The following is an 18364-nucleotide window of genomic DNA, read 5'->3' on the forward strand; positions in this document are numbered from 1 at the left end:
AGAATAAGATCCTGTTTTGCCATCTTAGTTAAGCAGCAGAAAGAGAGAGAGAGACTCTGCCCCATGTGCTGATCTTCAGGCAAGAGGATAGAGCTCACTGCTCAGTGAAGAAGTTGAGTTTAGCTAACAGTGACCTTGTATTCACCCCTTGTGGCTCACTTTTGGAGTTGGTCTTGGTGTAATTCATGGGAAGGTTGGCGTCAGCAGTGGACTGGCTTTCAGCCTGGGTTTCTTCCTCTTCAGCCAGTGTTGTGGATTGGGTTTTAGGGAGTAGAGCTGGCGAAATGGTGGTTATCTGCCTGACTCAGTCTCAGCGTTCATACTATCTTTGTTTCCTTGACTTGTTTCTCTTTCGCTCTCGCTCTCACTTATTCACATCCCATGCACATACACACAACCCCATTCCCACAACCAGATTAATTCTCTCACTCCTGCCAAAATGCACGCCTTTCACACTCTTGCATGCAATGTGCGCACTCACTTGTTCCCTCCTATCCATGCATGCTCTCTTGCTATTTCTATCTCAGACTCAGGAAGTCTGCTCCATTACCTTGATTGTAGCAGTCTTTCAGGGAGTTGATGGCATGTATGTGATGGATAGAACCTCATCTTGAATTGACCTGCTCAAAGCCTTGTGCTCACACCCACTTGCCACTCATTCCTTAACCTCTCACATTCAGCCAGCAGGCTCTCGTGCTCTCTCTCTGTTTTCCTCTCCTCTTCCTCTCCCAAACCCCTTGCCTTAAAGCAGAAGTTAGGCCCCTCTCTCTTCTAGTATAGAGGACAAACCCTCCTCCCCAGCCCCACAAAAACAAAAGATTTCCTGTCTTGTAGGTGCTGCTCTTCCTGACTAAGATTCAGAGCTATGGCGAACACTGGGCTTGATGTTTTCAGGTGTGATGTGCAGTTCACAAGTCGGAGGGAAGTGAGGACTGTGACTGAGAGTCGAGGCTATGTTTGTTATAGACAAACAGAAGCTCCTGGTATCAGGCTAGTGCACTACTTAGATTGTGGAGACACAGCTTTGTGGCTTACCATTTCCTCAAGCTCTTTTGGTATCTTGCATCATCTGTAGTCCTTTCATGGCAATGATTCTCAACAGTTGTAGCTGGTGTATATATAGATGGTTAGTGAAATTCATTTCAATGAATTGCTCTTCTTGCTGTTTACATTTACAGATATAGTTATTCCTGGAACCAACACATCAACTGATGTCCAAGCAAGGATTAATGCTGGGGAAAGCATCCATGTAATCAGGGGAACAAAAGGTAGTTTCTAATAGCTGTCCTTTCATGAGATTTATTAAAATTTCTGACCATTCCTTCTCTCATTGTCAGTTGATACTTTTAAGGTGCAATATTGCAAACAGATCAGAATATATTCAAACCCATTGGCCCAAATGTAGGGATTCTCCGACGTTCCTTGTCATGTTCATGATATAATTGAGCCCTTCTGCTTCTGGTGGAACCAAATGCCCTCTCTGCCCTATCTGTTTTATTTAGTTAGGTGGCTGGTTATACAATTATGCTGATGTAGGCCTGTTCAGGTTGATCTGGAGGCATCCTGGAGAAAAGGAGGAGTAAAAGAGTATGGATATGATGACCTTGGTGTGTGGCCACCATTTGAATATCTGCCTTAAATCAATTTGTGTTCTTTCTCCTCATCCTTCTACTCACCTTACTCCCTTCCCTTCCTTTAGCCTCCCTCCCATTTACCATCTGCTTCCATTTGCAGCTAGTGTTTGGAAGTAGCTTTTGGCTTGAAGGATAAAGGCAATCCCTAGTAAAAAGAGAATGGCTAGGCCTGCCCACTCATTTGTGTCTGAGGCAAATATCATGGGGTCTTCTATATAAAATGTAAGAGGAAGGGAGGTCCCCTTACCTTAACCGAATTGTGAAACTAGCAACACTGACTCTGGGGGGAATCCCTGTTCATTGACATGGTTTCTTTTATTAGATTTTCAATAATACACATTTGAATGCTACACCCTGTTTTAATACAAAGATGTTAAATCCCTGTTGAGACCTTGATCTCAGTCTGTGTGGGGGCTTTTGGATACAGAAGTGCTCTGTATTGCCAAATGATGCATTGTAAATCTACAATTTCCATCCTACATGGGGAGCTAATGGTTTTAGTTGTGTTAAAGCTGTTGACAAGTGGAGGAATAAGACTACGGCAGGGACAGTAAGTTTGTTTTTATAGAGTCGGGGTCGATCTGCCTGCATAATGTCATTGAATTGTTTTCTTTGGAAAGAAAAGGGAGCAATAACAGCATTGAATCCTACTTGGGCATTTTGTAGTATCCTTTCTGTTGGATCATAGGAATCTTGGCAGCCATTCATTGCACAACAAAATCCCAAAATTATTGAGGTGGCCACACTAGAGAGTCTAGGTTTTAGGGATGAATGTTAGCTAGAGCACCATTGCTCTTTGAATGTTGCCATGACATCAGTCTACTTGGGTAAAAGTGGCCTATGTTTAACCTTCTGTTTGTAAGACATTTCACCACCTTTGCAGTATTACTTTGATTCTGTCCTGAACTTTCAGATTGCATTTTACTTATTTAATCTGAGGCAGGAGTGCTACCACTGAGCCATAGCTGTATACAGTGAAGGAGGAACTTGGAGTAAGTGAGTCGATTGAGGCCAGGATTGAATGGAGGTGCAACTTCTTAGTCGAATACTGGCTCACCCAAATTTTTATGCAAAAGTCTTGTTTAATGTTTGGGCATTAAATGCTTCCATTTCACCAAGGCTAAGAACTTCAGGGATGTGAATAAAACAACAGCGTAGTTAACTGGGTTACTGCATTTTGATTGCTTGTTAAAATGCCTTGCGCTTGTATCTTAGGGATGTACATACGTACCTGTGATGGAAGGATCTTTGCTGTGCGAATGGGCAATAAACCAAAAGTGACTGAGGGAAGCCATGCAGCTGCATCAGGTGAGATGAGTTGACAGTCTGCTGGCGCCTCAAGCAGAGACATGAGAAGAACACACCTTTACCTAGTGTCAGCACATGGGTAAAACCCACCCACAGGATCCATGTGGAAAGACCCAGTTACATTTATACAATAGATGAGGGCAGGACCAAGGATCTGTTATTAACATTAGACAAAGGCTGGTGGACAGCTCATGGCCAACTTGACCAATGAATGTTTCAGTGCACCTGAGGCTAAATGAAGGGTAAAGAAAAATATGATTGTGGTAGCTGTTCATCTGTGCAAATGAGATTATAATTGAATCATTCAGGAGAAACTTAGTCATAGAAAGTACAGCATGAAAACAGATCCTTCAGTCCAACTCGTCCATGCTAACCAGATATCCCAAATTAATCTAGTCCCATTTGCCAGCACTTGGCCCATATCCCTCTAAACCCTTCCAAATCATCTAACTATCCGTTGCCTTTTAAGTGGTTGTAATTGTACTAACTTCCTCAGGCAGTTCATTCCATACACACACCACCCTTTGCATGAAAAGGTGTCCCTTAGGTCCCTTTTAAGTCTTAACCCCATCACCCGAAACCTATGTCCTGTAGATCTGGACTCGCCAACCTCAACGTTATCTATTTACTCTATCCATGCCCTTCATGATTTTATAAACCTCTATAAGGTCACCTGTCAGCCTACAATGCTCCAGGGAAAACAACCCCAGCCTAGTCAGCCTTTCCCTATAGCTCAGACCCTCCAACCCCGGCAACATCCTTCTAAATCTTCTCTGAACCCTTTCAAGTTTCACAATTTTCTTCCTATGGTTTATGAATAGTTCTTAACAAAAGGGTAGTTTACAGATCTATAATTCAAGTTCACATTGGCAAGCCAGTGTTAAAGAACCCTTAATGCTGGCTGCTGCCAAGGTTATTAAGGACAAACTCGGTAAATCATAGTCTAAGTGATAGGTCACCCTCAGTCTGGTGCTGAACACCTGCAGATTGTAAGAGGAGTGGAAGACTGAGGAGGATGGAGAGTTCCAAAAGGTATGGAACATAGAACAGTATGGCACAGTACAGGCCCATCGGCCGTCAATATTGTGCTAATCTTTCATCCTACTCTTAAAATCAAACTAATGTATATACCCTTTATTTTACGGTCATCCATGTACCAATCCAAGAGTCGCTTAAATGTCCGTAATTTACCTGACTCTACTACCACTACTGGCAGTGCATTCCACACACCCACCAGTCTCTGTGTAAAGAACCTACCTCTGACATCTCCCATAAACCTTCCCCCAATCACCTTAAAATTATACCGCCTCATCATTGCCACTTCTGACTAGGGAAAACGTTTCTGACTATCCACTCTATGGCCCTCGTTGTCTTGTACACCTCCATCAAGTCACCTCTCATCCTCCTTTACTCCAGTGAAGAAAGCCTTAGCTCTCTCAACCTTTCTTCATAAGACATGCCCTCCGGTCCAGGCAATATCCTGGTAAATCTCCTGTGCACCCTCTCTCGAGCTTTCGCATCCTTTCTTTCATGAGGCGACCAGAACTGAACGCAATATTCCAAGTGTGGTCTAAGCAGGGCTTTATAGAGCTGCAGCTTTATAGATCTGTGGACGTGGACTCCAAGATCCCTCTGTTCCTCCAAACTGTCAAAAAACCCTGCACTCTGTATTAAAATTTGACCTTCCAAAATGAATCACTTCACACTTTGCAGGTTGAACTCCATCTGCCACTTGTCAACTCAGCTCTACATCCTGTCAATGCCCTGTTGTAACTGACAACAGCCCTCCACACTCCACAACTCTACCAAAACTTAGTGTCATCGGCAAACCTATTAACCCATCCTTCCACTTCCTCATCCAAGTCACTTATAAGAAAAATCTCAAAGAGCAGAGGTCCAGAACAGATCCCTGCAGAACAACACAGGTCACTGAGCTCTAGGTTGAATACTTTCCATTTACTACTACTCTGCGAACCAGCCAATTCTGCATCCAGACTGCCAAATTTCCATGTATTTCCAGCCTCCTTTCTTTCTGAATGACCCTGCCATGACGAACCTTATCAAGTGCGTAACTAAAATCCATGTCCACTATTGTGCCTTCATCAGTGTGTTTTGTCACATCCTCAAAGGCTTGTGAGACATGACCTGCCCCTCACAAAGCCAAGCTGCGTATCTCTAATTAAACTATGCTCTTCCAAATAGCCATAAATCCTATCTCTCAAAACCCGCTCCAGTAATTTGCTGACAACTGACGAAAGACTGACTGGTCTGTAATTCTCAGTGTTATCTCTATTCCCTTTCTTGAACAAGGGAATACCATTTGCCACCCTCCAATCATCTGGCACTACTCCAATGGACAGTGAGGATGCAAAGATCGTTACCAGGTTGCAGCAATCTCTTCCCTCACTTCCCATAGTAATCTTGACTATATCCCGTCTGGCCCAGGGGACTTACCTGTCTTCATGTTGTTTCAAAATTTCCAGCTCATCCTCCTCAACATAACCTGTTCGAGCATACCGGCCTGTTTCATGCTGTCCTCACAAACGACTAGGTCTCTCACTAGTGAATACTGAAGCAAAGTATTCATTACGGACCTCCTCTGACTCCAGGCACAAGTTGGAGTCAGATCCCTGATTGGCCCTATACTTTCTGTGACCATCCTGTTGTTCCTCACATAAATGTGGAATACTTTGGGATTTTCCTTAGTCCTACCTGCTGAGTTTTTTCATACCCACCTCTACCTCTGCTAAGTCCATTCTTCAGTTCTTTCCTGGCTATCTTTAATCTTCTAGAGTCCTGTCTAATCCTTTTTTCCTTATGACTAGATGTTTCCACATTTCTTGTCATTCAAGGTTCCTTCACCCTACCATCCCTTCCCTGTCTCGGTGGGCCGATCTATCCAGCACTCTCACCAAGTGCTCCCTAAAAAACCTCCACATTTCTGTCATGCATTTCCCTGAGAATAACTGCTCTCAATTTATGCTCCACAGTTCCTGCCTAATAGCATTGTAATTCCCCCACCCCCAATTAAATACTTTCCTATATTGTCTGCCCCTATCCCCCTCCATGACTATTGTAAAGGTCAGGGAGTTGTGATCACTCTGACTGAAATGCAGCAGGGGAGAGAAGGGGTTTGGGGATTTTAATTCAATAAAATGTTGAGCCATATATATTAAAGTAGTGTTAATAAATAGAGTAGTTAAGGTTCTATAAAGTGACATATATCTGGGGACACCTCATACAGGAGACATGCATCAGTTTAATAAGGGCCGAAGATGACTGAAAGGATAGTCAGCACGAGGGATTTTGAAAATTGCAGCAGGCGTTCCAGGGAGTGAAAGAAAGCAGAATTTGAATTTCTACACTCTCATGACCTCAAGATATCAGAGTGTGCTTTGGAGTCATTTTAAAGGGTTGTCTCCATAATGTAGGAAGTGCAATAGAAACTTTGCAGGCAATAAGGTCCCAAAAGTAGAAGTGAGAGAAATGCTGAAATATGGTGAGGAATATAAAATGGCCAGGACATTGGAAAAATTCAATTTAGCTAGGCAGAGGAGATGGCAAGATTAATGGGAATAGTCTAATTGATGCTAGGTAGGTAAGGTGGGGCAAGGCTATTGTTTGTATATTTTGAATTCAGTACACATAGGCAGGAATTGGAGAGAGAACGTTTGAAAATAATGGTAGCCATTCCAAAGGGAGAAACTTAGGAGTAGGAAATTAGAAATGAGACAGTTGGGTACTGAACATAAGTGAATGCAGAGGAACTTTGATTATCCGAATGACCAGGGTGAGGAGTATTTTGTTTGGATAATCGAATGTTCGTATAATTGAATGCTAGATAACAGTTTAGCCAGGCATTGGGACCTTGTGATCTTGTTCGGATAATTTGAAATTCGGATATTCACATGCCGGATAATCGAGGTTCCTCTGTACTTGGGTAGCACGGTGGCTCAGTGGTTAGCATTGCTGCCTCACAGCACCAGGGACAAGCCTTGGGTGACTGTCTGTGTTGAGTTTGTACATTCTCCCCATTTCTGTGTGGGTTTCCTCTGGGTACTCCGGTTTCCTCCCACAGTCCAAAGATGTGCAGGTTAGATGAATTGGCCATGTTAAGTTGCCCATAGTGTTCAGGGATGTGTAGGTTAGATGAATTAGTCAGGAGCTAAATGTAGAGTAATGGGGAATGATTTTGGGTGGGATACTCTTCGGAGGATCGGTATGGATTTGTGCTGAAGAGCCTGTTTTCACACTGTAGGGATTCTGTGATTCTATTGACTACAATAGCTACCTGCTCTGAGTGGCCAGCCTAAAGCGAAGGCTCCACATGGCTTGCTGAAGCTGTTGAAAGTCAAGTATTCAGTTGGTGACTCTTTCGTGGAGTAGTGGACAGTGAAGAATGTTACCTGAGAGTACAGCGGGACCTTGATTAGATGGTCACATGGGCTGAGGAGTGGCAGATGGAATTTAGTTTAGATAAATGTGAGGTGCTACATTTTGGTAAGGCAAATCAGGGCAGGACTTACACACTTAACGGTAACATCCTAGGGAGTGTTGGCAAACAGCGACCATGGGATGCAGAATCATAGTTCCTTGAAACCAGAGTTGCAGGTAAATAGGGTCATGAAGAAGACGTTTGGTGCGCTTGCCTTTATTGATCAGTGCATTGAGTATAGGAGTTAGGATGTCCTGTTGCAGATGTGCAGAGACATTGGGTCGGCCACTTTTGGAGTACTGCATTCAGTTCTGGTCTCCCTGCTATAGGAAAGATGTTGCGAAACTTGAAAAGGTTTACAAAGGATGCTGCCAGGGTTGGAGAGTTTGACCTGTAGGGCAAGGCTGAATAGGCAGGGGCTGTTTTCACTGGGGCGTCAGAGATTGAGTGGTGACCTTATAGAGGTTTATAAAATGGAGGGACATGGATAGGGTGGACAGCAATGGTCTTTTTCCTTTAAGGAGGTCCAAAACTAGAGGGCGAAGGTTTAGAGTGGAACAGGAAATATTTAAAAGGGACCCAAGAGACCACTTTTTCACATAGAGAGTGTTGCATATATGGAATGAGCTGCCAGAGGAAGTGGTGGCAGCTGGTGCAGTTACAACATTTAAAAGGCATCTGGATTGATATATGAATAGGACTGGTTCGGAGGGATGTGGACCAAATGCTGGCAGGTGGGACTAGATTAATTGAGGATAACTGGTTGGCATGGGCGAGTTGGACCGAAGGGTCTGTTTTTGTGCTGTGCAGCTCTATGACCCAGAAGTTTAACTTGATTTTGCTAATTCTTCACAGGTTCGCAGGCAGATTCCCTTAATCATGGGGGTCACAGCTCTTCATCCCCTGACCAGGCACAAAAGGGCCTTTCCCCAGAGGAGATCGCACGGCCTCTTTCCCCGGACAGTCCAGAGATTATAAATGAGCTGCAGCGTTACGCCGAGGCAGCAGCTGCCAGAGAGTCCAGCGACCGGCCTGGCACCGTCACCAACACACATGGAGACCACAGCAAACTGAGGCCGACCCAGCCATCTGACCAACTCCTAGGCATCAACAATTCTGCCTCAGCCCGTGCTGCTGCCTTGAACATGCCAACAGCAAGTCGCTATATGGACTGGACATCGGGAGCTTTTGGGATGGATGTCAGAGGAGGCAAGCGCAAGGCTTCCTCTTCTCCTTTAGAGGACCACGTCCGGAAGCAACGGCACTCAATGCCAGCACACAACTACTCTCTTCCTGCTGGCTTTAACTTATCGTCTGTTGGCTTGAGCCCTGAGATGTCTGGGCTGGCTGGTAATTGTCCGACTCTCCTAAATCCCCTGTACAGCACGGGGAGCCCCTACTACACACTGCCTGGCTTGTTGGGGGACCCACGCCTGATGTTCCCCATGACTACTGACCCGCGACTCGCTGCTAGCACTGCTGGCCCCGCTGCCCCTACCTCAGCCACAGGCACCGCGGCGCCCTTCATGCTCAACCCAACCTCGACCCTGCCCGCAGGCCTGCTGCCCGGCCTGCACCACCCATTCGCCCAGTCTCTGCTAAATGAGCCCCGGATGTTCGCCCCATACCCGATGCCCCTGCTCACCAACAGCCTGCCGGCCGGCGTGGGACAGACCAGCAGAGTCTTTGCGCCATCAACGTCGTCATCTTCCAGCTACCCAGCTCCGGAGTTCCTTGGCACCACGGTTCCACGAGTGGACCCACCTGCAGGCTTGGACACTGCTGGCAGTTCAGATGACGATGTCATTGAGGTCACGAGTAGTAACACAGGCTGACCTACTCCTAAGGGACAGGGCTGTCATCCAAATCTTTTTAAGTAATTAATTAATTGACAAGTCATTCACCCAAATTTTATGGCCGATGACTACCATTGTAAATGTTGTCTTTTTTATGTTTTTTTTAAATTATTGGCCAAGTGGTTTTTTTTCATTTTTTAAATAAAACTTTACGCTGGATTTTTTTTTGTTTCATGTCTGGAAGGAATTTTTACCTTCATTTAAGAATTTAAACAACCTCTGACTTAACTTGAGCAGGAAAAGTGCAGTTACTTCCTGTCTTTGCTGGAGAGAGTGGTGTCATCAAATCTATTTAAAGGGGCTGAGTCACAAAAATTGACTGCCCCTTTTGTAGGTTTCTCTTTTGTGTGTTTTTTTTAAACGAGCTGATGTGCAACTTGCTGACCCCGGATGAGAAATGGAATGGAGAGTTTTCTTCTGTCAGTAGGCGAAGAGGGTGAAGGGAGATGTGGCAAGTGAAGAGAGTTTTTACTCTGGGAAGGAACTGGATTGAAAAGCTAACATAATTTATTCCCTGACAGTTTAGAGGCTAAGTGCAACATGCTGTGTAGTTTGTAAGGTTTCAGGCACTCTTCTCAATCACTGAACCTGGTGTAGTTGTTTCAGTCATCTCCCCACTATGATGCATTCTCAATGCTGACTGTTGTTAGAGAGTGGGCTTGGTGGCCTTGCTGGAAACCGGAGAATTGTACTCAAACGTGAAACAAAGGGTCAAAATTGAAGCTGAGTGAATGAAAAAAATCATTTTTGTTCATAATACTTGGAGGTACCACTGACCAGCAAAAGTGGAAACTAATTGATTACAAGCTCCTATTTTATGTTCTGCAAAATACCATAAGCCCTGACTCTTCCTCAATGGTTGTTAATTTTGAAAATTATATGAAGCTTTCAAATACTGTATGCTACTTGGATTGGGTTAATGGATGATTGGCAAAATTCTTGCCTGTCTATTAGTGAAGTTGGGGTTCGTGGGCAGGGGAAACTCTCTGAATGAAACTAATACGGTTGATGTTTTATGTAGAATATCTTGACACAATGACACATGGAACATGACACAATGCAGTGTCAAATCTCACAGCAGACAGGCCATATGAAATAATCTGTAGGGAATTGGTTCATTCAGGTAAAATTCAAATTGGTGTTTTTACACTAATATTAAACCCAGTGGACCTGTGGAAGGTTTCCCAGTTTAAGGGTTTGCTTTAAAATTTAGAACTAGCATTATTAATATTGTTTCTTTTGTAAGTAAACTCCACTTTAACTTATTTATAAACTTGGGTATTTATCATCACAAGTTTCTACAGTACAGATGTTTTGTTTTTTTAAGAGGGAAAGGGGGAATTATAATTCTGACCAAAGTTCAGCTAATATTTGGACCAACTGTAGTCAGACCAAACTGATTCTGGTTCCTTGAATCGATAAAGAAATGGTAGTTGAATGGTGGCCATGTTGGAACAGTCTGGCTGTTAGCCTGTTAATGCACCCCTGGAAGGGGTTTAGTGACTAATATAAAGACAACTTCTCGTGTTTTAGATGTTTACTGTAGTTTTGGAAATGAAAATGAGGCCTCCATCATTCCTTAGTTCAGTGACTCTAGGTGGCCTCATTACAGTTGATCACAGGGTCACTGTTCTGGCATAAGCTATTGTTTGCTGCATTTACACCACCAGTGAGTGTATGTGTTCTTGTTAGCTTCAGTTAGGATGCCAAGAGCTTATGAACATAGCACAGAGTTGGCCATTTCCCAGAGAGGAGAAGGTGAGAAATGGAATACAGGTTCTGTTTTGAAATTGGTTCTAAAGTCCTGTCCACTTTGACGTGAGAATGGTCATTCAAATCTCTGGTTATTGATTTAGCCCAACTTCATTACCCTAAACAATCGTTCTAATTTTCCCCACTGGTAAGACATGTTAAATCTGAATATATCTCAAGTTTTTTAACGAGAATTTTGTTGCTCTCCTGAAGGCAGCAATTCACTGTGATGAGCAGCATTACAGAGACTGACCACCTCACCTGCTTAAATCCACGAGGTGAGGTGCTATTCCACCACTACATGGGTTGCCATAATGTAATTATGCAGCACATGGTGACCACATGCTGGCACTTGAAGACTGGAGCCTGAGTGGTTATACTGGGCAGTAATAATCCAAATGTTTGCTCTCTGATGTGTTGATAGTGCCCCTGCCAGCATGACATGACTTTTATCTAAATTTGAGTGGTATTGAGGCCTGAGATTAGGCTTAATGTAACCCTGCAGAGTTTGTCTATTTTGTACAGCCTGACAACTGACTACTAATTTATGGCAATGGTCATGGTGCTTGAGTTGTCTTATGCTGTCCCTGAAACAATTGATTGCTGAAGCTCACCATTTTGGTGACGTGAAATACAGCAATATTGTCTCTCGAGTGCCATTTTCCTCATTTCCCTCCTCTTGTTGTCCCTTCCCAGTTCAATCAGTTTACAGACACACAGCCAGATCACTGGCATCTGTGAAACCCACTCATGGACAAGTCTACCTTCCGCGAACCTGCCGAGCTTGGCCAGGAGAGAGCATTCAGGGTAAATGTATTATATTTTGTTTATTGCAATAGCGTAAATAAAAGACTTTAACAGGAGGTGTTCAAGAAGCCAGGTGTGATCTGATCTGGGAAATGTCAACACAATGTGTACTAGTTTTGATTTGATTTTTTAACTTTTAATCATTTTAAGTCCCAAGACTGTTATTTGGAAATTGTTACTATACGAGGTGGACAATGTTATTAATCAATAGAAGCCTTAGATATATTAGCTATGCAATTTTTTTTTGTGTTTTTGTTTGTACGTAACGCAGATGGGGTGAAATAAAAGGGGGCTTTAATGAACTTGTCAAACTACCAGACGTGGGACCCCCATCTGTCACCTAGTAATGAAGAAGTTACAACTCTCCAATGAGTTGAAATTGTTTCTGAAATCCTGTAAGATCCCTATTAGAAGGGTTGGTGGGGGGGGAAGAGTGCTTTTAATTATCATTATCTTGCCATTAAATTACCCTGGTCAACTCCTATTTAAACTGAATAAAGTCTTGGAACAGTTCTTTTTGCCTGGGGCATGGGATTCAGTGCAAAGCTGGCTATGAGAGCTACTAGCTAACCTTGGGGATTTAGTTCTTGGAAATCTTCCATTATAACAGCAGTAATTGTGATAATACATTTGAGTTCCTTCCTAAACTTTGTATGAGTCTGTAAGGAGCATGTAGCATTTGTCTTATGCACGGGACCCAGCTCTCCCCTGTACTTGCATTTTTTTTTGCTAAAAGTGGAGTAACTTCTTATTGTGTACCAAACATCAAATCATGTTATTTATTAATATTTGGTGCACATCCAGTTTCTGACTGTGCCATCCACCTCCATCCTCCCACCGCCCCAACCACCTTTGTGCGTTGTTCCTGCTGTTAATACAATCTTCAGCCGACTGTTTCAGTCAGGTGATTCTGCTTTTAAATGATGAATTCCAAGACTCTGCCTTCTATATTAAAGGAGGATGCTGGTTCTGGAAGTGTTTGTGAATTCTCTGTTGTTGCTGGGGAGTCTTAGTTCCTGTGTGTACCTTGCTCCTTCAGAACAGACCCACTCATTATAACAGCTGCAGTTTTTTTCAATGGGAGAAATTAATTTAGTAAATAAATCCTCATTTCAGTTGTAATTTAACCATTCACTGCTACAGTGCTGGCATCAGTATCCCCTTCTGATTTCTGTTACACATTTGCAGGCTATGTTAATATATTAAGGCCAATGCTATGCAAATTATCTTTATCCTGAATGCCAGAGGTCAGATTGTGTTGAGAGAATGTCATGATTTCTTCACATTGAGAGTTTGGTGATGGAAAAGTGGTAACTTGTTTATGTAACATTCTGAATCTCGTCACCCTTTTAGTGCTTCCATCGTTTTTTCATTAAGTGTTAGAGTGAGATACACCTGCAAGTACAGGTGTGTTGTCTTCTGCTCCTGGAGGGCTGTGCACTGGACAAGATCTTGTCTATTTGTTTGCTCATCTTCATTAAATGAGGAAATGGATTTAAAACGCTGCAGTCAAGCCCCAAAAGCTGTTACCACTACTTGTTGAGGGTGTCTGTGGTGCTACCTGTCCTTCTGCAAACTGCTGCTCTTGTGTGTGAGACAGGTGCAACAGTGAAGTGCTACTACCACTGCACCGGACAGGCCTGTGTTAGCTCTCCTTGTGATATATTCACTGTACAGGAGGCAGTGTGGTTTGAGTTTATTCCCCCTCTCTACTTTCACCCTGCCCATAAAATATATTAAAAACCAGTTTGTTCAAAATAAAGACCTTTTGTAATTAAATGTTACAAGTCTGTAAACTGCCTAATGGACCTCTTGTTTTTATTTTGTAAAATGAAAAATAAAGATTAGCTCCTTTTGTGTGTTAGTAGAGAAATCCTTTGGCCGAGTGTGTGAGATGCTCCTGAACAGATTATGTACTATGGTTCTTTGTTCATGACAAACATCACTCATTTGTTAAGGCATCTTCTGCTTATAGCCTCCTGTCTATAAGCATACGTACAGAATAAATCATAGATATTTTTGTGCAGCATTAAAAGTCTGAATAGAAACAGAAAAGTGGAGCGAGAGTTGGCCTGCTCAACTGTTTAGCTGCTTGATTTATAATGAGAACAAATCTATTTCTTTCTCAAGTCTTGAGTCTTTTGACCCCTATTTCCTGTGGCAGAGAATGCCGTAGGCTGACTGTTTTCTAGAAGAAGAAATTTTGTCTATTGTAAAAAGGTCTGTGATCCCTGTCAGCAAGACCATCTTTCCCTATGTATCCTGTTTAACCCTGTGCATATAATCCAAACCAATTCAGCCTCTCCCCATACATCAGTCCTGCACCTTGCACATCAATCTGACAAAATATGCAGGGAGACTTGCAGGAACAGTAGGGTTGTCATAGTAGGTGATTTTAATTTTTCAAGTATAGACTGGGACTGCCATTCTGTTAGGTGGGGTGGAATTTAAATATATTCAGAAAAGTTTCCTCAAGCAGTTTATAGAGGCTCCTACTGAGGAAGAGACAAAACTTTTTAACCCTTAGGAAATATGGCAGGACAGTAAGGGAGTACTTTAGGACCAGTGGCCATAGTTCTATTAATTTCAAAATAATTATGGAGAGGGACAAAACTGGTCCATGGGTTCAAGTTCTAATTTGGAGCAAGGAACACAGGAGCTTACAAGGGTTGATTGGAGTAGTTTGTTTCCAGACAAAAGAACCTCTGGCAAGTGGGAGGTCTTTAAAAGTGAAAGAGCTAGATTTGAAGGTCTCTATGTTCCTTTGAGGGTGAAGCGCAAGGTTGGCAGGAGTAGAGAACCCTGGATGACAAGCGATTTTGAGGCTTTGAACAGAAAAAAGGAAGCATGACTCAGGTATAGGCAGCTGGGATCAAAGGAATCTCTGGAGGTATACAAGGGACTCTGGATCAGTGGTGCTGGAAGAGCACAGCAATTCAGGCAGCATCCAACGAGCAGCGAAATCGATGTTTTGGGCAAAAGCCCTTCATCAGGAATAAAGGGATACAGGAGTTTACTGAAGCAGAAAATCAGGAGGGTGAAAAGGGGGGACAAGATATCTTTGGTTGAGAAGATTTGGGTGAATCTAAAATATATTAAAGGAAAAAGAATAGAGAGAGAATAGGACCCCTCTAGCAACAAAGCGAACATGTATGTGTGGAACCACAGGAGATGGGTGAGGTCCTCAATGAATATTTCTCTATATTTACCATGGTGAAAGACTTGGGGACGTTAGTGAAGATATGTTGGGGACAGTCCATATCACAATAGAGATATGTTGGATGTATTAGAATGTATGAAGGTGGGTAAATCTCTTGGTCCTGACCAGATAGATCCAAGAACACTGCAAGAGGTTGGTGAAGAAATTGTAGGGCTCCCTAACTGATATTTTTGCATCATCATTGGCAACGGGTGAGGTCCCGGAAGACTGGAGGGTAATGAATGTTGTACCCTTATTTGAGAAGGGCTGCAAAGAAAAATCTAACATCTGGTATCTAAGTTAGTCGAGAAGATGCTGAGGGATAAGATAGTTGCATTTGGAAAGGCCGGGTTTGATCAGGAGTAGTGAGCATAGTTTTGTGAGTGGAGATCGTGCCTCTCAAATTTGTTAGAATTCTTTGATAAAGTGACCAGGAAGGTTGATGAGGGCAAGGTGGTAGTCATAGTCTGTATAGATTTCAGTAAGGCCTTTGATCAGGTTCCACATGCTCTGGAAAGTTAGATCACATGGAATCCAGGGTGAGGTCGCAAATTGGATACACAATTGGCTTGATGGTAGGAAGCAGAATAATAGAAGAAGGATGCTTGTCGGACTGGAGGCCTGTGACTCGTGGCGTGCCTCAAGGGTTGGTGATGGGTCCATTGCTGTTTGTTATCTGTAATCAATGATTTGGATGAGAATGTACAAAGCTTGATTAGTAAATTTGCAGATGACACTAAAATAGGCAGTACTATGGATAGTGAGAAAGGTTAGCAGAAATTACAACAGGACCTTGATCAGATGGGGAAGTGGGCTGAGAAATAGAGTTTAACATAGTTAAGTGTGAGGTGTTGCAATTTGGAAAATCAAGTCAAGGTAGGAGTTTTATGGTGAATGGTAGGGCCTTGAGGGTAGTGCAAAAGAGGGAACTTGGAGTTCTGGTGCATAGTTCTTTGAAAGAGGAGTCACAGGTAGAAGGCTTTTGGCACATTGAATATCGAAGTTGGGAAGTTATGGTGCAGCCACACTTGGAATATTGTGTTCAGTTTTAGTCACCTTGCTATAGGAAGGATGTTATTAAACTGGAAAGAGTGCAATAAAACTTACAAGGAAGTTGCCAGGATTTAATGGACTGAATTATAGGGAGAAGTTGGACAAGTGTGGACTGCTTTCTTTAAAGCATAGGAGACTGAGGAGGGATATTATAAAAGTGTATAAGATCATGAGAGGCATGGGTAGGGTGAGTGCACTCAGTCTTTTTTTCCCAGGGTTGAGGAATGGAGGACTAGAGGGCATCAGTTTAAGGTGAGAGAGAAAAGAATCAATGGAAACCTAAGGGACAATTTGTGTTTTTCAGACTCTTGTACACACATGGATTGAGCTGCCAGTGGAAGTGGTTGAGGTGGGCAAATCAACAACATTTAAAAGGCATTTGGACAAATACAGGGAAAGGAAAGGTTTTGCAAGGATATGGGACAAGTGTGAATGGACATTTGGGCCAAAGGGTGCTATAGAACTATGAACGCATCATGTGCTTTTAGCAACCAGCTCATAAGACTTTCTAAACTATAGTTTATTGCTATTCAAATACTAACCTGCCAACTTGTTTTTGTTACTAAAGGGGATGAATTCTCATTGCAGATACTGTATAAGCTTCTCTCCTCCACACCTCCAGCCCAGTTTTGTCTCAACTTACATGTTATGTAGTTTCTCCATCTAAATCAATGTATATTGTAAATTCACTAGGGTCCAAACATGATGTTGCAGTACCCTACTAGTCACTGTCTTCCATTTGGGAAAAATACCTACTTATTGCTGTTCTTCCTTGGCTGCATGCAAATAAGCCATTATAGGGCTTTTCTCAATCAGAGAAAATCCTTCAAATTGAGGCTAAAATCAATTTCCTCTTGCTTATTGCAAACTGTACTTTCATCCAATTGAGATTTCTAAACATTTTTTTTGACATTATGCCATCTGGCTAAGAATTTGCAATAGCCCTGTTTAACCCTTAACTTTGTGCTCTCTGGTCCAGTTTAGATTTTGAAATTCACATCCATGTTTCGACATCCCTCCCTGTCATAGAGACATAAAGCACGGAAACAGACCCTTCAATCAAACTCGCCCACGCTGACCAGATATCCTAACTAATCTAGTCCCATTTGCCAGCACTTGGCCCATATCCCTCTAAACCCTTCCTAGTCATATACTCATCCAGATGCCTTTTAAATGTTGTAAATGTACAGAGTTCTAAGGCACCCAATATCAGATCCTGGGGATTTATCTACCTTTATGTATTTCAAGACATCCAGCACCACTGGATAACTGGAAAAAGTGACGTTTTGGTTAAGAAAAAGGAAGCATTAGTCAGGAATACACAGAAGAGATTGAGTGAATCCTCAAGAGTATAAAAACAGTAGGATTATACTTGAAGATTGTAATTAGGAAAGCAAATAGGGTTAAGGAGAATCAGAGGGATTTTTATAAATACATTAGGGAGAGAACAGGGCCTCTCAAAGATCAGCAAGGCAGCCTTTGTGTGGAGCCGCAGGAGATGGGGGAAGATACTAAATGAGTATTTTGCAGTAGTATGTATTGTGGAAAAGGACAAGAAAGATATAGAATGTAGGGAAATAGATGGTGACATCTTGAAAAATGTCAGTATTACAAAGGAGGAAGTGCTGGGTGACTTGAAACACATAAAAAGTGGATACATCCTCAGGACTGGATCAGGTGTACCCTAGAACTCAGCAAGAGGCTCAGGAATCACTTCCTTAGTTTCTGACAGAGATATTTGTATCATCAATACTCACAGGTGAGGTGCTGAAAGACTGTAGGTTGGCTAACATGGTGTCACTGTTTAAGAAAGGTGATAAGGACAAGCCAGGGAACTATAGACCAGTGAGCCTGACATTGGTAGTGGGCAAGTTGTTAGAGGGAGTCCTGAGGGACAGGATGTACATGTATTTGGAAAGACAAGGACTGAATAGGGATAGTCAACATGGCTTTGTGCGTAGGAAATAATGTCTCACTGAGTTTTTTTGAAGTAACAAAGGATGGATGAGGGCAGAGCAGTGGACGTGAACTTCAGTAAGGCATTCAACAAGGTTCTCAATGGGAGAATGGTTAGCAAAGTTAGATATCAGGAAATACAGGGAGAACTCACCATTTGGATACAGAACTGACTCAAAAGGTAGAAGACAGTGATGTTGGAGGGTTGTTTTTCAGACTGGAGACCTGTGACCAGTGGAGTGCTACAAGGATCGGTGCTGGGTCCACTACTTTTTGTCATTTATATAAATGATTTGGATGCAAGCATAACAGGTATAGTTGGTAAGTTTGCAGATGACACCAAAATTGGAGGTGTAGTGGACAG

General features: G+C 42.7%; 1 protein-coding gene across 3 annotated transcripts in view; it reads left to right on the top strand.

The window, feature by feature from the left end:
- rad54l2 (RAD54 like 2) overlaps positions 1–13638 on the top strand; it is a 128232-nt gene extending 114594 nt beyond the window's left edge. For all 3 annotated transcript variants that reach the window (XM_060835757.1, XM_060835756.1, XM_060835758.1), the window contains 3 exons: positions 1179–1268; positions 2850–2942; positions 8233–13638. In XM_060835757.1, coding sequence (XP_060691740.1) covers positions 1179–1268; positions 2850–2942; positions 8233–9212 — 1163 coding nt within the window. In that variant the 3' untranslated portion in view covers positions 9213–13638. The remainder of the gene's footprint in view (positions 1–1178; positions 1269–2849; positions 2943–8232) is intronic.
- The last annotated feature ends 4726 nt before the right edge of the window (positions 13639–18364 follow it).

The sequence above is a fragment of the Hemiscyllium ocellatum genome, chromosome 14, assembly GCF_020745735.1.
Source record: "Hemiscyllium ocellatum isolate sHemOce1 chromosome 14, sHemOce1.pat.X.cur, whole genome shotgun sequence".
Lineage (NCBI taxonomy): Eukaryota > Metazoa > Chordata > Chondrichthyes > Orectolobiformes > Hemiscylliidae > Hemiscyllium > Hemiscyllium ocellatum.